This window comes from Schistosoma mansoni, chromosome 1, assembly GCF_000237925.1.
Source record: "Schistosoma mansoni strain Puerto Rico chromosome 1, complete genome".
In the NCBI taxonomy this organism is placed as follows: Eukaryota; Metazoa; Platyhelminthes; class Trematoda; order Strigeidida; family Schistosomatidae; genus Schistosoma; species Schistosoma mansoni.
In genome coordinates this window covers 12,685,936-12,699,390 of record NC_031495.1, presented here as the reverse complement: position 1 = coordinate 12,699,390, position 13,455 = coordinate 12,685,936, and the positions used below count along the sequence as shown (strand labels likewise).

Sequence of the window (13,455 nt, the reverse complement as noted above, 5' to 3'; positions counted from 1 at the left end):
TGGGAATTTTGTATCTTTGAATGAATGGCCGATAGTTTCTTGGTTGTCTAAAGTTAGTCAAGTATCACGTAAGTCAAATGTACTGAGTTAGACCCTGTATAATGTTGTGAAATGAAATACCTACTTGGTGGTTCATAGTTTTCAATGGTTCACCAGATATTTTCAGTTAGAGATGAAAATTAGTTGCAACATCAAGGTTTTCCCATATCAAATATCGGCCTTAGATATGGATCGTACGACAATTTAAATTTATCCCACCTTCATCAGTACAGTAAATATTTCCAGTCCTTAAGATATAATCAACTTAATGGTCAGTACCATACCCATGAAGTTCTATTCACGAAATGTTTAAAACATATATTTAAACCTATATTATGACAAAATATGTAAGAAAAGTTGAACAATTTAGCCATCATGGCGTGGAGTTATAAACCTTTGCCCAAATTTTGATTTGATAATTTCATTAAAAACAATATCTGGCTAATTTAACTGTTCACCTGTTTATTTACTTTGTCATTTTTGTACAGACATAAATGGATGGAATTTAGCCGGCGGATTAAGTGGTACTAGTGGTAGTACTATAACACAAACCTACAGAGGTTTGTTGAATATTCAGTATACTTCAGGACTGGAGCATTTACCTGATGTAATTGGTGGTACTGATACAATGCAGAGTGCGTATTTTTGGAGTAAACAGGTATAATGAGAAAATGAAGTTTCACATATGTGCAAATCTAATAAATGATCGTTTTATATGGTATCTTATTATTGTTGCTTTTCTATTAAAAAAAACATTTTCATGAACGGACATGAATTTAAGGTACTATTATGAACTAAGATTAACTGAGTAGTTACTCCATTTTGTTTTCCATAGCTCTGTTGACTCTAACATGAAAATTAGACTTCTCAACTGCCACTTTATGACTCAATCTGAATCTTTTGAAAGTCGCACTGCAACTTATATTTTCAAACTAAGCATTTATGTTATTCACGAGAAGAGAGATTTTTTTGGAAGACATGTATTTCTGTATTGGTATGTTTGTAAATAATTGTGAGAGGTGTAACATCTATGATGTGACTGAGTCATTTAATTTGTTTACTCGCGGTATAAATTTGGACGGCATGTATACGATTGTTTGAAGAAATCGCCTTCTTTTCTATTGAACACTGCAGAATTGTGCAATATATCTAGTGCCTTCAAAAATCTGCCTTTCCTTGAAGTTGGAGGAACCTATTTTGGATTATCGGGATATTTTTAATATCTCTTAGATGATCTTTGAATGTAGCATCTGTTGATACATTGTCACATTTTAGATAAAAGTTCATAGTCAACCTATTAAATTGCAAGTTTCTTTGATGCCAGGTGATCGATAAAAAACTCTGACCCTAATTTTGGCGTTATTTGGTGTATCCATGTTCTCAAATCAAATATTCGAACACGGTGGATTACAATCCCTCGCTATTCAACCTTACAATCTCAGATGTTACCACTGAGCTGTTCGGGCGACAACTGATCTGTAGGAATGAGATATTTACTATTGGTTAACCAACGAGTAATAAACAATGTTGTGTTTGTCTAGTCCTTCAATGCTGATCGACTTCGACTGGTCATCATACTAATTATATTAATATGTTACTTTTGTTACTTTTTTATTCTAACACGGTAGCTATTCTGAATCAATTTAGAGCAGTACAAAGTTAAACGTTGAAAAGATGTATACCTATTTAAATGTGTCAGAACAAGAAAGAGAAATAGATTGATGTTTCTGTTAAAGTTTATTTTAAGTAACCAGTTTAATGGTGTTAGTTCGAAAGTGAATTTAATATGAACGGAGAGTTTATTTGTGAGTTTGAAAAAAATTATCGAACTTGTATTTTTTCTAGTGATCAGAAACGGATTGTCTATATATCGGAATCATATGTGTGGTTTGAAGACAATGGGAAAAGCTTAAGACTATGTTTATGACACATATATTACCTAATAACAATTGTGAACACACAGGAATTCGTTGCCATTCCATTTTTGTGTTTATATAATATCCCTTTAAACGTTAATAAAGGTTGCATGTAAACCTACTATTTAAGATCTGATGATTAGACTATGGGATGTCTGTTTAATAGAGCATAATCACTCTTTAGCAAACCATTTATAAAATCTAGAAATATTTCCACGGGAACATTAGTGTTTTATTATACTCTATTTCTTACCAAATCAGCACGACACGATGAAAGTAACAAGGTGATTTGAAAAATATCAAAATAATGTAGTAACGATGGCACTAAGAATGATTGGGGATTGGTAATGTTGAACGAAAAGACAAACTAACAAGGTATATGTGAAGGAATATTGAAATTCAGGATCAAGAAGGTGGAGAACAAAAGTATCTGCGCTTCAATAAACAACTCTGAGCCATTTTATCAAGAAACCTGATATAAATCATAGCTTAAAGCGACTGACGAATAGACTTAAACGTTTTTAATTAAATTTTCAAGTGCTTGATCAATTAGCAATATTTAATCTTTTTACAATGTAATATTTTACTAGTGAAATTTACGTCTTTTCTTTTCAACTAAATAAATTTTCTGTTATAGACTATACCGTTAGTTAGTGGAAGCGGAACAGGTATTACTTATGACCCAATAACATCACATTCCTCACCGAGTCCATCACCATCAGATCGATTTTATTCAAATACAATGTTATACACACCATCAGGAGTATCAAATGAAATTGCCAGTATACAAGTATGGCCTTCACAGCCATTAAAAGTGAGTACATCTGCTTGGACGCGTTTAAGTGGTGCACCTTGTGCAACATCTGAACCGTTAATTGAACAACTGAATATTTATACTCCGGCATTACCACCATATATAGCGATGGGTGAAGTAAAGGTGGGTAGTGGAAGACGTAATATTTATGTATTGTAAATTTAGCTTCAGATCCCGACTTTTTTGTTATGATTAACTAATTGCGCTATTCAAAAAATGAACCAAAAGTGTTGATGATTTACTTTATCAAAAAAATAACAGCTTTGTAGGTTAACTATTTTGTTTTGTGTACGTTTAGATATGGTTATGTCACTAGTTTGTAATGTTATTAGTTTATTTATACTTTAATCGGTTCCTAAGAATGCTATGAATATGTTTTTATACATGTTGACTGTATACATGCTTTATTATCCAACAGGTTCAATAGACTTCTCCATGAAAGTTCCACTTTTTTCTCAATTATTTACTATTGGGTTATGAAAATAGAGATGTTTTATGAATTTACTATATTGAGACATGTTGATTATTTTCCAGAGCTTCTACACATAAGAATTTCTTACATTTAAACTCCCGTAGTGTTTAGTGCTTCAAAAGTAAGTTAGTGGTAACATTACATCTTCTTGGGAATATCTGCCACTAAGCGATCCATTCGAAATAAAATGTTATAGAACTACAATGCAGAACTTAATTGATCAATTAATAATGAACACTCTAGATATTTTCACGAACCATAATATTAACCGCGAAGTATTGGGATGAAATTTATTCTAGTGGGATTGTCAAACGATATCTCTTTTAACTGTTAATACAGTGTAATATGGTGTTATGCTTTGTACATTGTTGATAAAATTGAAAGTGCGGTTGATTAAAAGACTCCTTTAATAAATAGTCGTAATCTAATGCCACTGAATAAAGTGAAAAACTAATTTGCACTGGTACTTCACTGAACAAAAAGAGAGACAAAACGAAACTTTCAAGACAGCTTTCATATTTTGAGAGAAGATAATTGTAAGTAAACGTCATAGCATATATTATATCTTGCAAAACAAGGCAATCAGTAAAAATAAATGTGAATTACGTAACATCGCCATGTTGTAAAGATCACAATAGTACAATAATAACAATTATCGGAGAAATACCATTAGGTGACAATAATACCGATTTAGGTCAAGTCGAACAGTTTTATTATATACATATATTCATTACTGTATATGTTTTACGGTGTTATTTTAATTATATTTGTAAACAGGTTGAATACCTGGGCAATTACATGTATGCTGTTTCCCATTCAAGAATTAAACCGAAAGTAAGTTTCTTTTTCTAGTATACAGAATACTGAATATGACAGTGTAATCATTATCTTCGGCATTGTTATTTTTGCTATTAATATCGAATGAATGACTATATGGAGTGATTACTGAGTCTGATTCTTTGTAACAATTAGAAGTGAATTCACTTATATTATCATTTGTAGTGTAGTGAATGAGAACATAGGTGAGGACAACCAACTATTGCTTTTACTTCTCTTAGAAAATCTGCTCCTAATATTGGTCTCCATAAGTTTGCTGTTACCACGAACGGAAAACTTATCTCAGAACCATCCACTTTTAAGATATTGTTAGACACACCCAATACCTCTAGCATATGCCCTCCTATGGTGTGAACTGCTACTGTACACGGCTTGAATCTCTTACATTGCTCTTTACCTATTAACGAAACTGCTGCCTCTGTATCGATTAGGCACACTAAATCTAGTTCATTTATGTTCACTCTTGTATAGACTTCCCCCCTATCTACCAATGCAACAACCCCCAGATCCCTAGAATAAGAAGAAAACACGTTGTATAATATCATTGTGGATGAAATATATATATATATATATATATATATATATATATATATATATATATATATGCTTAGATTGTAAAGCCTTTAACTAGATCATGGAGCTGTTAAGTTTTTCGATTCTGTGTTAGATAAATAAATATTGATCACTTAATATTCTGGTTTTCAGCACAGACAGTAAAGTATTATTGCTCTAATTCACATTTAATTTAAATTCTTGTAAATATCCGAAAGATTTAAATGGCAAAAGAGATTTTCGCAGCAACGTTTATCTTTTATTTATTTAGAGCTGTAAATATTTTAGCCTGTTCCACTCTGACAACTTTCTTCACTGCATAGTAAATATGTTAGATATAGTGTGAAATACTTGTAAAATTCCTAATATTCGTAAAAAGTAATGTGCATAATTTCGTCAAAACGTAGTGAATGAGGTAAATATACCAACTTCAACTACATACAGTCATTCGAGAAAATTGAAATAATTAATGGAACATTTCAACAGTTGGAAAATAAGTAGTTCAGAAATTCAAGCAAACTGTGAAATGACCCGCTTGTTTCTTGTAAAACATAGCTAGTTCAACTACACAACACTTGACCGCTTTTAACAGCCACCTTTTCTCTTGTAACACATTTTGGCAAAGTGCAAACTTACCTGTGGATGAAATCCTAGACTTTACTTGCCTCTAAGTTGGACAAAATGTTTTAAAATGAGGCGATCATATAGAAAAAATACAGAAGTGTAATTAGTTTTATGAAGGAATCCAGTTGGAGTACAGACTTGTTGGGCTGATATGTCATATATTGATACATCACAACTCCATATGTTGTACAGAAGTTAACAATAGACATTAAGTTAATGATAATCAGAATATATGTTGTTTAAATGAAATTAGCAAGTTGAAATTTTATGCTGACGCTCCTTTTTTCTTATTCCTAATAATTTAGCTGAGTTTCAGTCTACCTAAATCATCGTCGTTACTTGGTGCAGTATTTTATCCAGCCTCAGTAGAACGTGGTCATTATCTTCGAGCTAGTCTAGCTTTGGCATGGTTAACTGATTCTGAAATAAGACATAGTGATATTCTCACAGACAGTCAAAAGTCTACTACGAAAGTGAGAAACTCTGAGTCATCGTCAGCATCTACAGCATCATTAAAGAAACAGAGATTTTGGGTCATTGATCTAACCGGACAAGTGGATCAGTTCCCTGGTTTATTTCGTCTTCTCGTTTATCCAGATAATGTAGAAGATGATAGTGATGATGGACGAAATTATAACATAAATGTTAGTAATTCCAATTATTTACCACGAAATCGTCAAAATACCCAATCACAAGCCTCATCTCCCGATGCCATCGTTGAGATTGAAGATAACACCAGTGACGATATTGATGTTGACAACTTAAATACTGGACTTGATTTAAACGGTAAGATATCAGAGGAGGAACCATTATTGGACTACGATGTTGGAGTTTTCGAAGAACGTAAATTCCAGGTGAATAATATCTTTATGAGTTAATTGGTTATTTGTGAATACACCAAGTCTTTATTAGTTTTGCAAATGATTCATTTCAGTATACATCAACACTTTTATTTTACAATTATTCGAACATATTACAAAATAAATAGATAAAACAGATCGAATTGGGTAGAAATCTCAGACTTTAGTTCAAAACTCCCTGACTGCTACTACCTACTCACCACTTTTAAATATAACTATATTTTTGAGAAATCATTTGCTATAAGTTGTAGCGTTGAATTTTCAGTCATTACCTCCCGTCTTCGGGTTTTATATTTTTCTGATTTTAGTAAGAAACGCATGATTCTGCTAACCATATTCCTTTTGTTCTAAAAAAAATAGTGACATATTAGCTATATCGAGGCAGCTCTCATGGGATTCATGCATACCTATTAAGACTGATGGAAATTCTGTTGAGAATATTGACAATGGGATAATTCAAACCATTACAAATAAAATCAATAAGTATATTTCAGTACTTCCGTCAAGCTTATTCAATGATTTTGTATAAAGCTCTGAAATATCTATCTTGTTTCTATGGTAACCCTGAAGTCTAAAGCATAATACAGTGTATTATGATGTTAGGACATTTAGTGGCTGCCGTACAAACATTCATGCTCAAAGTGCTTCACATTTACATCTTAATCTTATAGGAATGAAGAATTGAAAACGTTTGTGACTTCCCATCAGTATTTATGAGTTTTTAATTACTAATACACATAACTGTGACCGGAATAAAATAGTTTTTTGGTTTATATCTAAAACTGAATGCGCTTGAATACCCAGTGTAGAAACGCACATTGTACGATTTTTTTACTAGGAGATTCGTAATACTGTTGAACCATAGAGTTCAGGTGTAACATCTTTAATCAGTCAAATAAAACTTGGTCTTCAATACTTCATCTGTTTCTGAAATGTAAATTGCCATTAATAGTGCGAAATTATGGAGTAAATGTTAGCCAGAAAAAAGTGAATAGAACACACATACGAGACAATAATTGGAAGTGTAAAACAAATGAATAATACAAGAAGTAGTCATAATCATAGATATGATATCCCGGCCGTTGCTGCTACCTTGACGTGGTGGTCGGGCTTGCCTATCGTGATGAATCAGTCGAGCTATACTGGCTGGAACAATCGTTCCTCAAGGTCCAACCATGCCAGGCAGGTCGGTTGATGAGCGGTAAGACTAAAAGCAGCAATCCCAAGGTCTGAAGGCGAAGTCGTACTGCCGAATGTACAAAGGTGTGACGGTAGTAAGGTGTTTCCTTCAGACAACCAGCGTGGCAGCGATGCTACCTTCCCACAAGGAGGGGTGGGGTTAGAAAAGGTCGACCCTAAAAATGCACACCTCGCCTTATCCCACGGATTTCCGTCTCCGGCGGTAAGGTCCTTTGAAGAACGGCGCTAACACGTCAAAAATCCCCCACAAAAAGGTGGTGCGTGACCGGCTTCGAGCAGTTGTCCCTTGGGCGCTGCGCTCACGCTCCCAGGTCGTTAAGACCAACACTAACCCAACTTCTTTTTCGGGTCCCTCAAGAAATACCTTTCCACGGTGTGGGCAGCCGGGAAGTGATATTAGCCCTCATACCCGTAACAACACACGAGACCAAGTTGGTCACTTTCAAATCCCTCCTACACCTCCTAATAACTCTCTTATCTCCACGACTAACCCTTCTCACGTCCTTCTATCACCTCGCACTGCTAGGGCAAATGATTCGAGTACATGGAACGTTATTCCTGGTCTCCAGAAACCTCACTCTAAACTACACGTAGGAACTTTTAATGTCCGAACATTACGCCAAGTAGGACAACAGGCATCTTTAGCTAGGACTTTAGAATCTCGCACCATTGATGTGTGCTGCGTCTCCGAAAGGTGCATACAAGATCCGAGTAGCGTCATTCATTTGACCTCACCTAATCAAAATAAAGAACCATCTCGATACACGCTTCGTGTATCTGGAAGCCCTGATGCTGCTTCCCGTGGCCTCGCTGGAGTAGGTATAGCATTAAGTCCTAGGGCAGAACTAGCTCTTTTAGACTGGATCCCAGTAGACAGTCGTCTATGCGCTGTCCGACTAAACGGATCAGTAAGGACTCGGAAAGGTAGGGAAACTCGTCGTTGCCTCTTCGTCGTCTCTGCCTACTCTCCCACTGACTGCAGCTCAGACGATATAAAAGATGAGTTCTACAGGAAACTTTCTGACCTTCTCCGTAAAGCTAGGCGTTCTGATGTAGTAATAGTGACAGGTGACTTTAATGCTCAAGTAGGTAAACTAAGTGAAATGGAAAGACACCTGGGTGGATCTTATGATGTCGTGGCTAAAAGGACAGATAATGGCGACCGTCTGTTGCGGCTGTGCTCAGATAACCACCTATTTCTTGCAAATACTAACTTTAAGCATAAGGAAAAACATCTTTTGACATGGCGACCCCCGAATTCGTCCCAACGTTGGACCCAATTAGATCACATCGCTATCAGTCACCGATGGAGGGGCTCGATAGAAGACTGTCGCTCATTCTAGAGCACATGTTTAGATTCAGATCATGCTCTAGTGCGAGCACGTATCTGTCTGCGTCTTACTGGACGTAGGAAAGACAATGCAGGGAAACCTCTTAGCGTCCTACTTAATAATAGGTAAGCTAAGAATATATTTCAGAAACAACTGGAAAAACAGTTAGGCAGCCATGTAAGTTATGCCCACCCTGAGGCAGCGTGGAATGACATCAGAAAAGCTGTGGAAATAGCAGTGATATCCGCTAGTAAGGTGAACCATAAGGTTAGGGAGAAACAATGGATCACGGCAGCATCTACCGCATTGATAGATGCTCGAAAACTCATCCCACCTGGCTCTGAACATAACGAAGAGCGGAGTCAGCTTAAGCGCAGGCTAATAAGAAGCCTACGCAATGATCTTGAACAGTGGTGGTTAGCGAAAGCAAGAGAGATGGAAAAGGCAGCGGCAATAGGTAACAGTAGACAGCTATTCAGACTTATTAAGGAAACCGGTATTAAGAACCCAAATATCAGCGAAACTATCTCAGATAAAGATGGACATATCATCCATTCTCAATCCAGGAGATTGGATCGATGGGCAGAACACTTTAGGGATCAGTTCAACTGGCCTTCAGCCACACTTCAGTTACCCACGATCCCCAGTCGTCCTGAATGGTAAATTGATGTAAGTCCTCCAACTCTCTACGAGGTTGAAAAAGCTATAAGAAATCTGAAACGAGGGAGAGCCGCAGGCCCTCACAGGTGTACCCCTGAGATTTTTAAGGATAGTGGTCCAGTGCTAGCAGCGAGATTGACTGAGGTCTTAGGTAGAATCTGGGAACTGGACGTAATTCCATCTGACTGGTCCCAATCACTGATTGTGCCAGTCTATAAGAAAGGACAAAAGTCCTCTTGTGACAATCACAGAGGAATCAGTTTGACTAATATAGTGTCTAAAATATTAGCTTCAATAATACTTAGGCGCCTAACCAAAGCTCGTGAAGAGCAGACTAGAGAAAACCAGGCTGGTTTCCGACCTGGACGTGGTTGCATAGACCAGATATTCACTCTACGTCAGATCCTAGAACATAGACACACATTCAGACGTCCCACAATAGTAGTATTTCTTGACCTTAAGGCGGCATTTGACTCCGTGGATCGTGAGGTTCTATGGTAGTGTTTGTCAGTCAAAGGAGTACCGAAGAAGTACATTAACCTCATAAAGGCTCTCTACTCGAACACAACTGGTCGAGTTAGAGCCTATGGTGAACTGTCATCAGAATTGGTTACCTCAAGTGGTGTTCGTCAGGGCTGTCCTTTCTTGCCATTCTTGTTCAACTTTGTCTTTGACATGCTTTTAGAGATTACACTTTTATTATCTCAATCTCCAGGAGTTGAACTTTTACCGGGAGGCTCACTTGTTGACTTAGAATACGCCGACGACATAGTTTTATTCGGTGAAGACGCTGACAAAATTCAGAGTCTTCTGACCACTATAAGCAACAATGCAGGCATGTTCGGGATGCGATTCTCTCCCTCGAAGTGCAAAATGTTACTTCAGGATTGGGTTGCATCGACACCTGAACTAATGATAGAGAGTGAAGTAGTTGAGCGTGTTAACAGCTTCACTTATCTTGGGAGTCTCATCAGCCCATGTGGTCTGGTGTGTGACGAAATCTCAGCACGGATACAGTAGGCTCGTCTAGCTTTCGCCAACTTGCGTCATTTATGGCGCAGGCGAGATATTCGTCTAGCAATAAAAGGACGGGTTTACTGTGCAGCAGTTCGTTCCGTCCTACTTTATGGCAGTGAAACATGGCCGATAAGAGTAGAGGATATTCGTAGGCTACTAGTATTCGATCATAGATGTCTTCGACGCATTGCTCGTATATCCTGGGACCACCGGGTGAGTAATGCAGTTGTTAGGAAACGAGTACTAGGTAAGGATGGCAAATCGGTTGATAAAGTAGTGGAACTTCATCAGTTGAGATGGCTGGGACATGTGTTACGTATGCACAACCACCGACTGCCCCGACGTGCAATGTTTTATGGTGTAGGAGTAGGTTGGAAGAAAGCTAGGGGCGGCCAGACCAAAACGTGGCACAAATCCATGAAGTCGCTGACAAGTGGACTGGGCCGTGTTGGTAGGTGTAGACTACCTGGTTGGGATTCGCGAGATGATAGCAATCGATGGTTAGAGACCTTGAATGACATGGCTCAAAATCGTTTGCAATGGCAAAGGTGCATCCACTCTTTGTGTTCTACCAAATTCTAATCTTCTGAATTATTCATGTCCCTATCCTTTTTCTCCTTCCAAATTTATTTCACTGTATTACACTCTTTGAATAACATCTTCAAACCCTAATCTTTCGGTTTACTGCTTATACTCTTACTACTTCTATCACTATGGGATTTGAATCGACAACTGCATCTCTGTGCTAATGTGGTATGGCAACTTGAACTGATGTATGTACGTACGAAGTTCTACGTTGTAACTGACTGACTGACATAGATATGATATACCTTTTCTTGATTGACAGTTAAATAAAGAAGGTTCACATTCATGTCAGCGTGAATTGAAGAGAGTGGGTTTTTACATAAACACAATCATATCAACCCAAGCTTAGAAACTTATAAGCTATACTTTTGTTTCTATTTCTATAGGTTCGAATATTAATACCTGGTCCAACTATTGAACCAGATTATGAGAAATCTTTCCGTTTGGTTATCCTGGATGCAAGTAATCGTTTAGATATTCGAGTTAAACGAGCTGTTCAACCGCTAGATGAAATGGCTTTACGAAGGACTTACGGGCAATTATCTGACGGTAGATTAGTAGTATATAATAAATATTATTATCACTTTACACATCTAATAATCTGAAATACATGGGGAAAAAGTATGAAAGATATTTCGTTTAGAATGTATGGGGAATTTATACTGGGTTTGAGAATAAGTAACACAGGATTATTTTCTTTGTATCAAAGTTAAAATCCTGGGCTATTATGCAATCGAAAAGTTATAATGTTAAGTTACTAAACTGGAAGAATCATCATTAGTCAAACAACTAAGAAATGTCTTTTTTGTATTTACCCTAACTCATCTCGTGAAGTGAAACCCAGTACTCTCAAGTATTACATTGGAAGTTTTAGGTCTTTAGTGAAACCTGGTGTTTTCCAAATTTTACTGAAATTCACCAAGTAGTCTATAGAATCTTACCCGTTAGGCGATTTGTCGGTCATAACTACATAGTTGATCAATAAACATCAATGTTCATTGTTTATTAAATATGGTAGTAGGGGCTGAGAAACAACTAATCTCACTATTTCATCGATTGTAAACAATCAACAGTATAGTTATTATTTCATCAATATTTTACACATGTAATTAGCCAGTTACAACAAATCGACTGATCAGCCAAACAAACCCTGTTGAAATTGCATGACTTTTGTACTATTGGGAATAATTTAGTAGGAACAATGTCAGATGTTGGTGTTGGTTTTTCTTCTAATCTCTTGTAGTAATCCCATATTTTGATAATAAATTGAGGAAAGTTTTCTGCCTGAGTTATGATAAGAAGATGCTACATGTTTTCGGCATTACTCGAGATTAACTTTTAAAATATTCAAATTATTTTATATTACCTACTACTCTATACTGTTCTTCATTATTCCTTCCCGAGACTTTGATATAAAATTTTTCCGTCCTACGTAGGGTGCTAAAATCAGTTGGAAAGATGTATAGTAAATATTTTGATGTTTTTTTTTAATATGATTGTACACAGACATTTGAAATATTGGGAACAACTAGGAAATGCTTTCTTATAAGGTACAAACCATCCACTCCATTCGCACCTTTCTCGTTATTTATCTCCTGGGGGAACAAGACTCAAGTACACCAGAATTCCAATTTCTTCAAAATAAAAATATCACAGACTATTGTTTCTAGTACACATACTATATGATTGACAAGTTTTAAGGGCTGACGTAACGAGAAACTTGTACCCTTGGGCTTGCAGCTTCACTGTTGTGAAGTTTCTTATTTTTCTTATAAAGATTTCATGAAATTTTATACAATTTTCTAATTATATATATATGCGGACCAATATGAATAATAGATAGAACTTGTTAAAACATTGTATTATAAGAATTCTATATTGTACTAATTAGATACTATTAAATAAAGTGACTAGTGCTATTTGTTGTGATGGGCGGTATCAATCAAAAGTAGCCTAATAAGAAGGTCAGTCGATGGCAATCAGAAGTGACCTGAAGGACAAGTGCATTCCACCGGCTAATAAATAGATCAATTTCCTAAGGGGTAAAGATGTACATATATAAATAAGTATTTGTGCATTTTATCCGGTAGCCCAATATACTTTGTTGCTCACTGTAATGTTCTTGCTCAAGTAGTCAATTGGGGGTTTTTTGCGTAGCACATCGTGTATCAGTATGTTTTCGAACAGCGTCGTTACAATACTATTAGTACCATTTGTTGTAACCAAGATATTACTGGTACATAAAACTGGAGAACCACTGTTATTTTCGAGCCCCAAAATGAAGGACTACAAAAGCCAGTGATAAAAAGACCACGACGATGAATGAAGGTTGATTTGATACTCGATATTGATCAAACTTCTGTCTAAAATACCCCAGTTTTTATGTTTTCTTTACACTAGAGAATAGTCATATTTGCATGAATTAAACTAAGTAGCATTTGACACTAATTTGTCAGTAATTTACTTTATAAACACACATTCACAGCATCATAAAATTGACCATCTGTAAACAATATCTACAACTTACGCAAAAATTCCTTTCTAAAAT

The 13,455-nt window shown here is 36.2% G+C and overlaps 1 protein-coding gene across 1 annotated transcript in view; it reads left to right on the top strand.

Moving 5' to 3' along the window:
- The window catches only part of Smp_159780 (hypothetical protein), a gene marked incomplete at both ends in the record, with an annotated part of 83,888 nt that overhangs the window by 39,487 nt on the left and 30,946 nt on the right, over positions 1 to 13,455 (top strand). The window contains 4 exons of the mRNA XM_018793295.1: positions 528 to 697; positions 2,593 to 2,892; positions 5,560 to 6,108; positions 11,294 to 11,456. Of these exons, the coding sequence (XP_018647822.1) occupies positions 528 to 697; positions 2,593 to 2,892; positions 5,560 to 6,108; positions 11,294 to 11,456 (1,182 nt within the window). The remainder of the gene's footprint in view (positions 1 to 527; positions 698 to 2,592; positions 2,893 to 5,559; positions 6,109 to 11,293; positions 11,457 to 13,455) is intronic.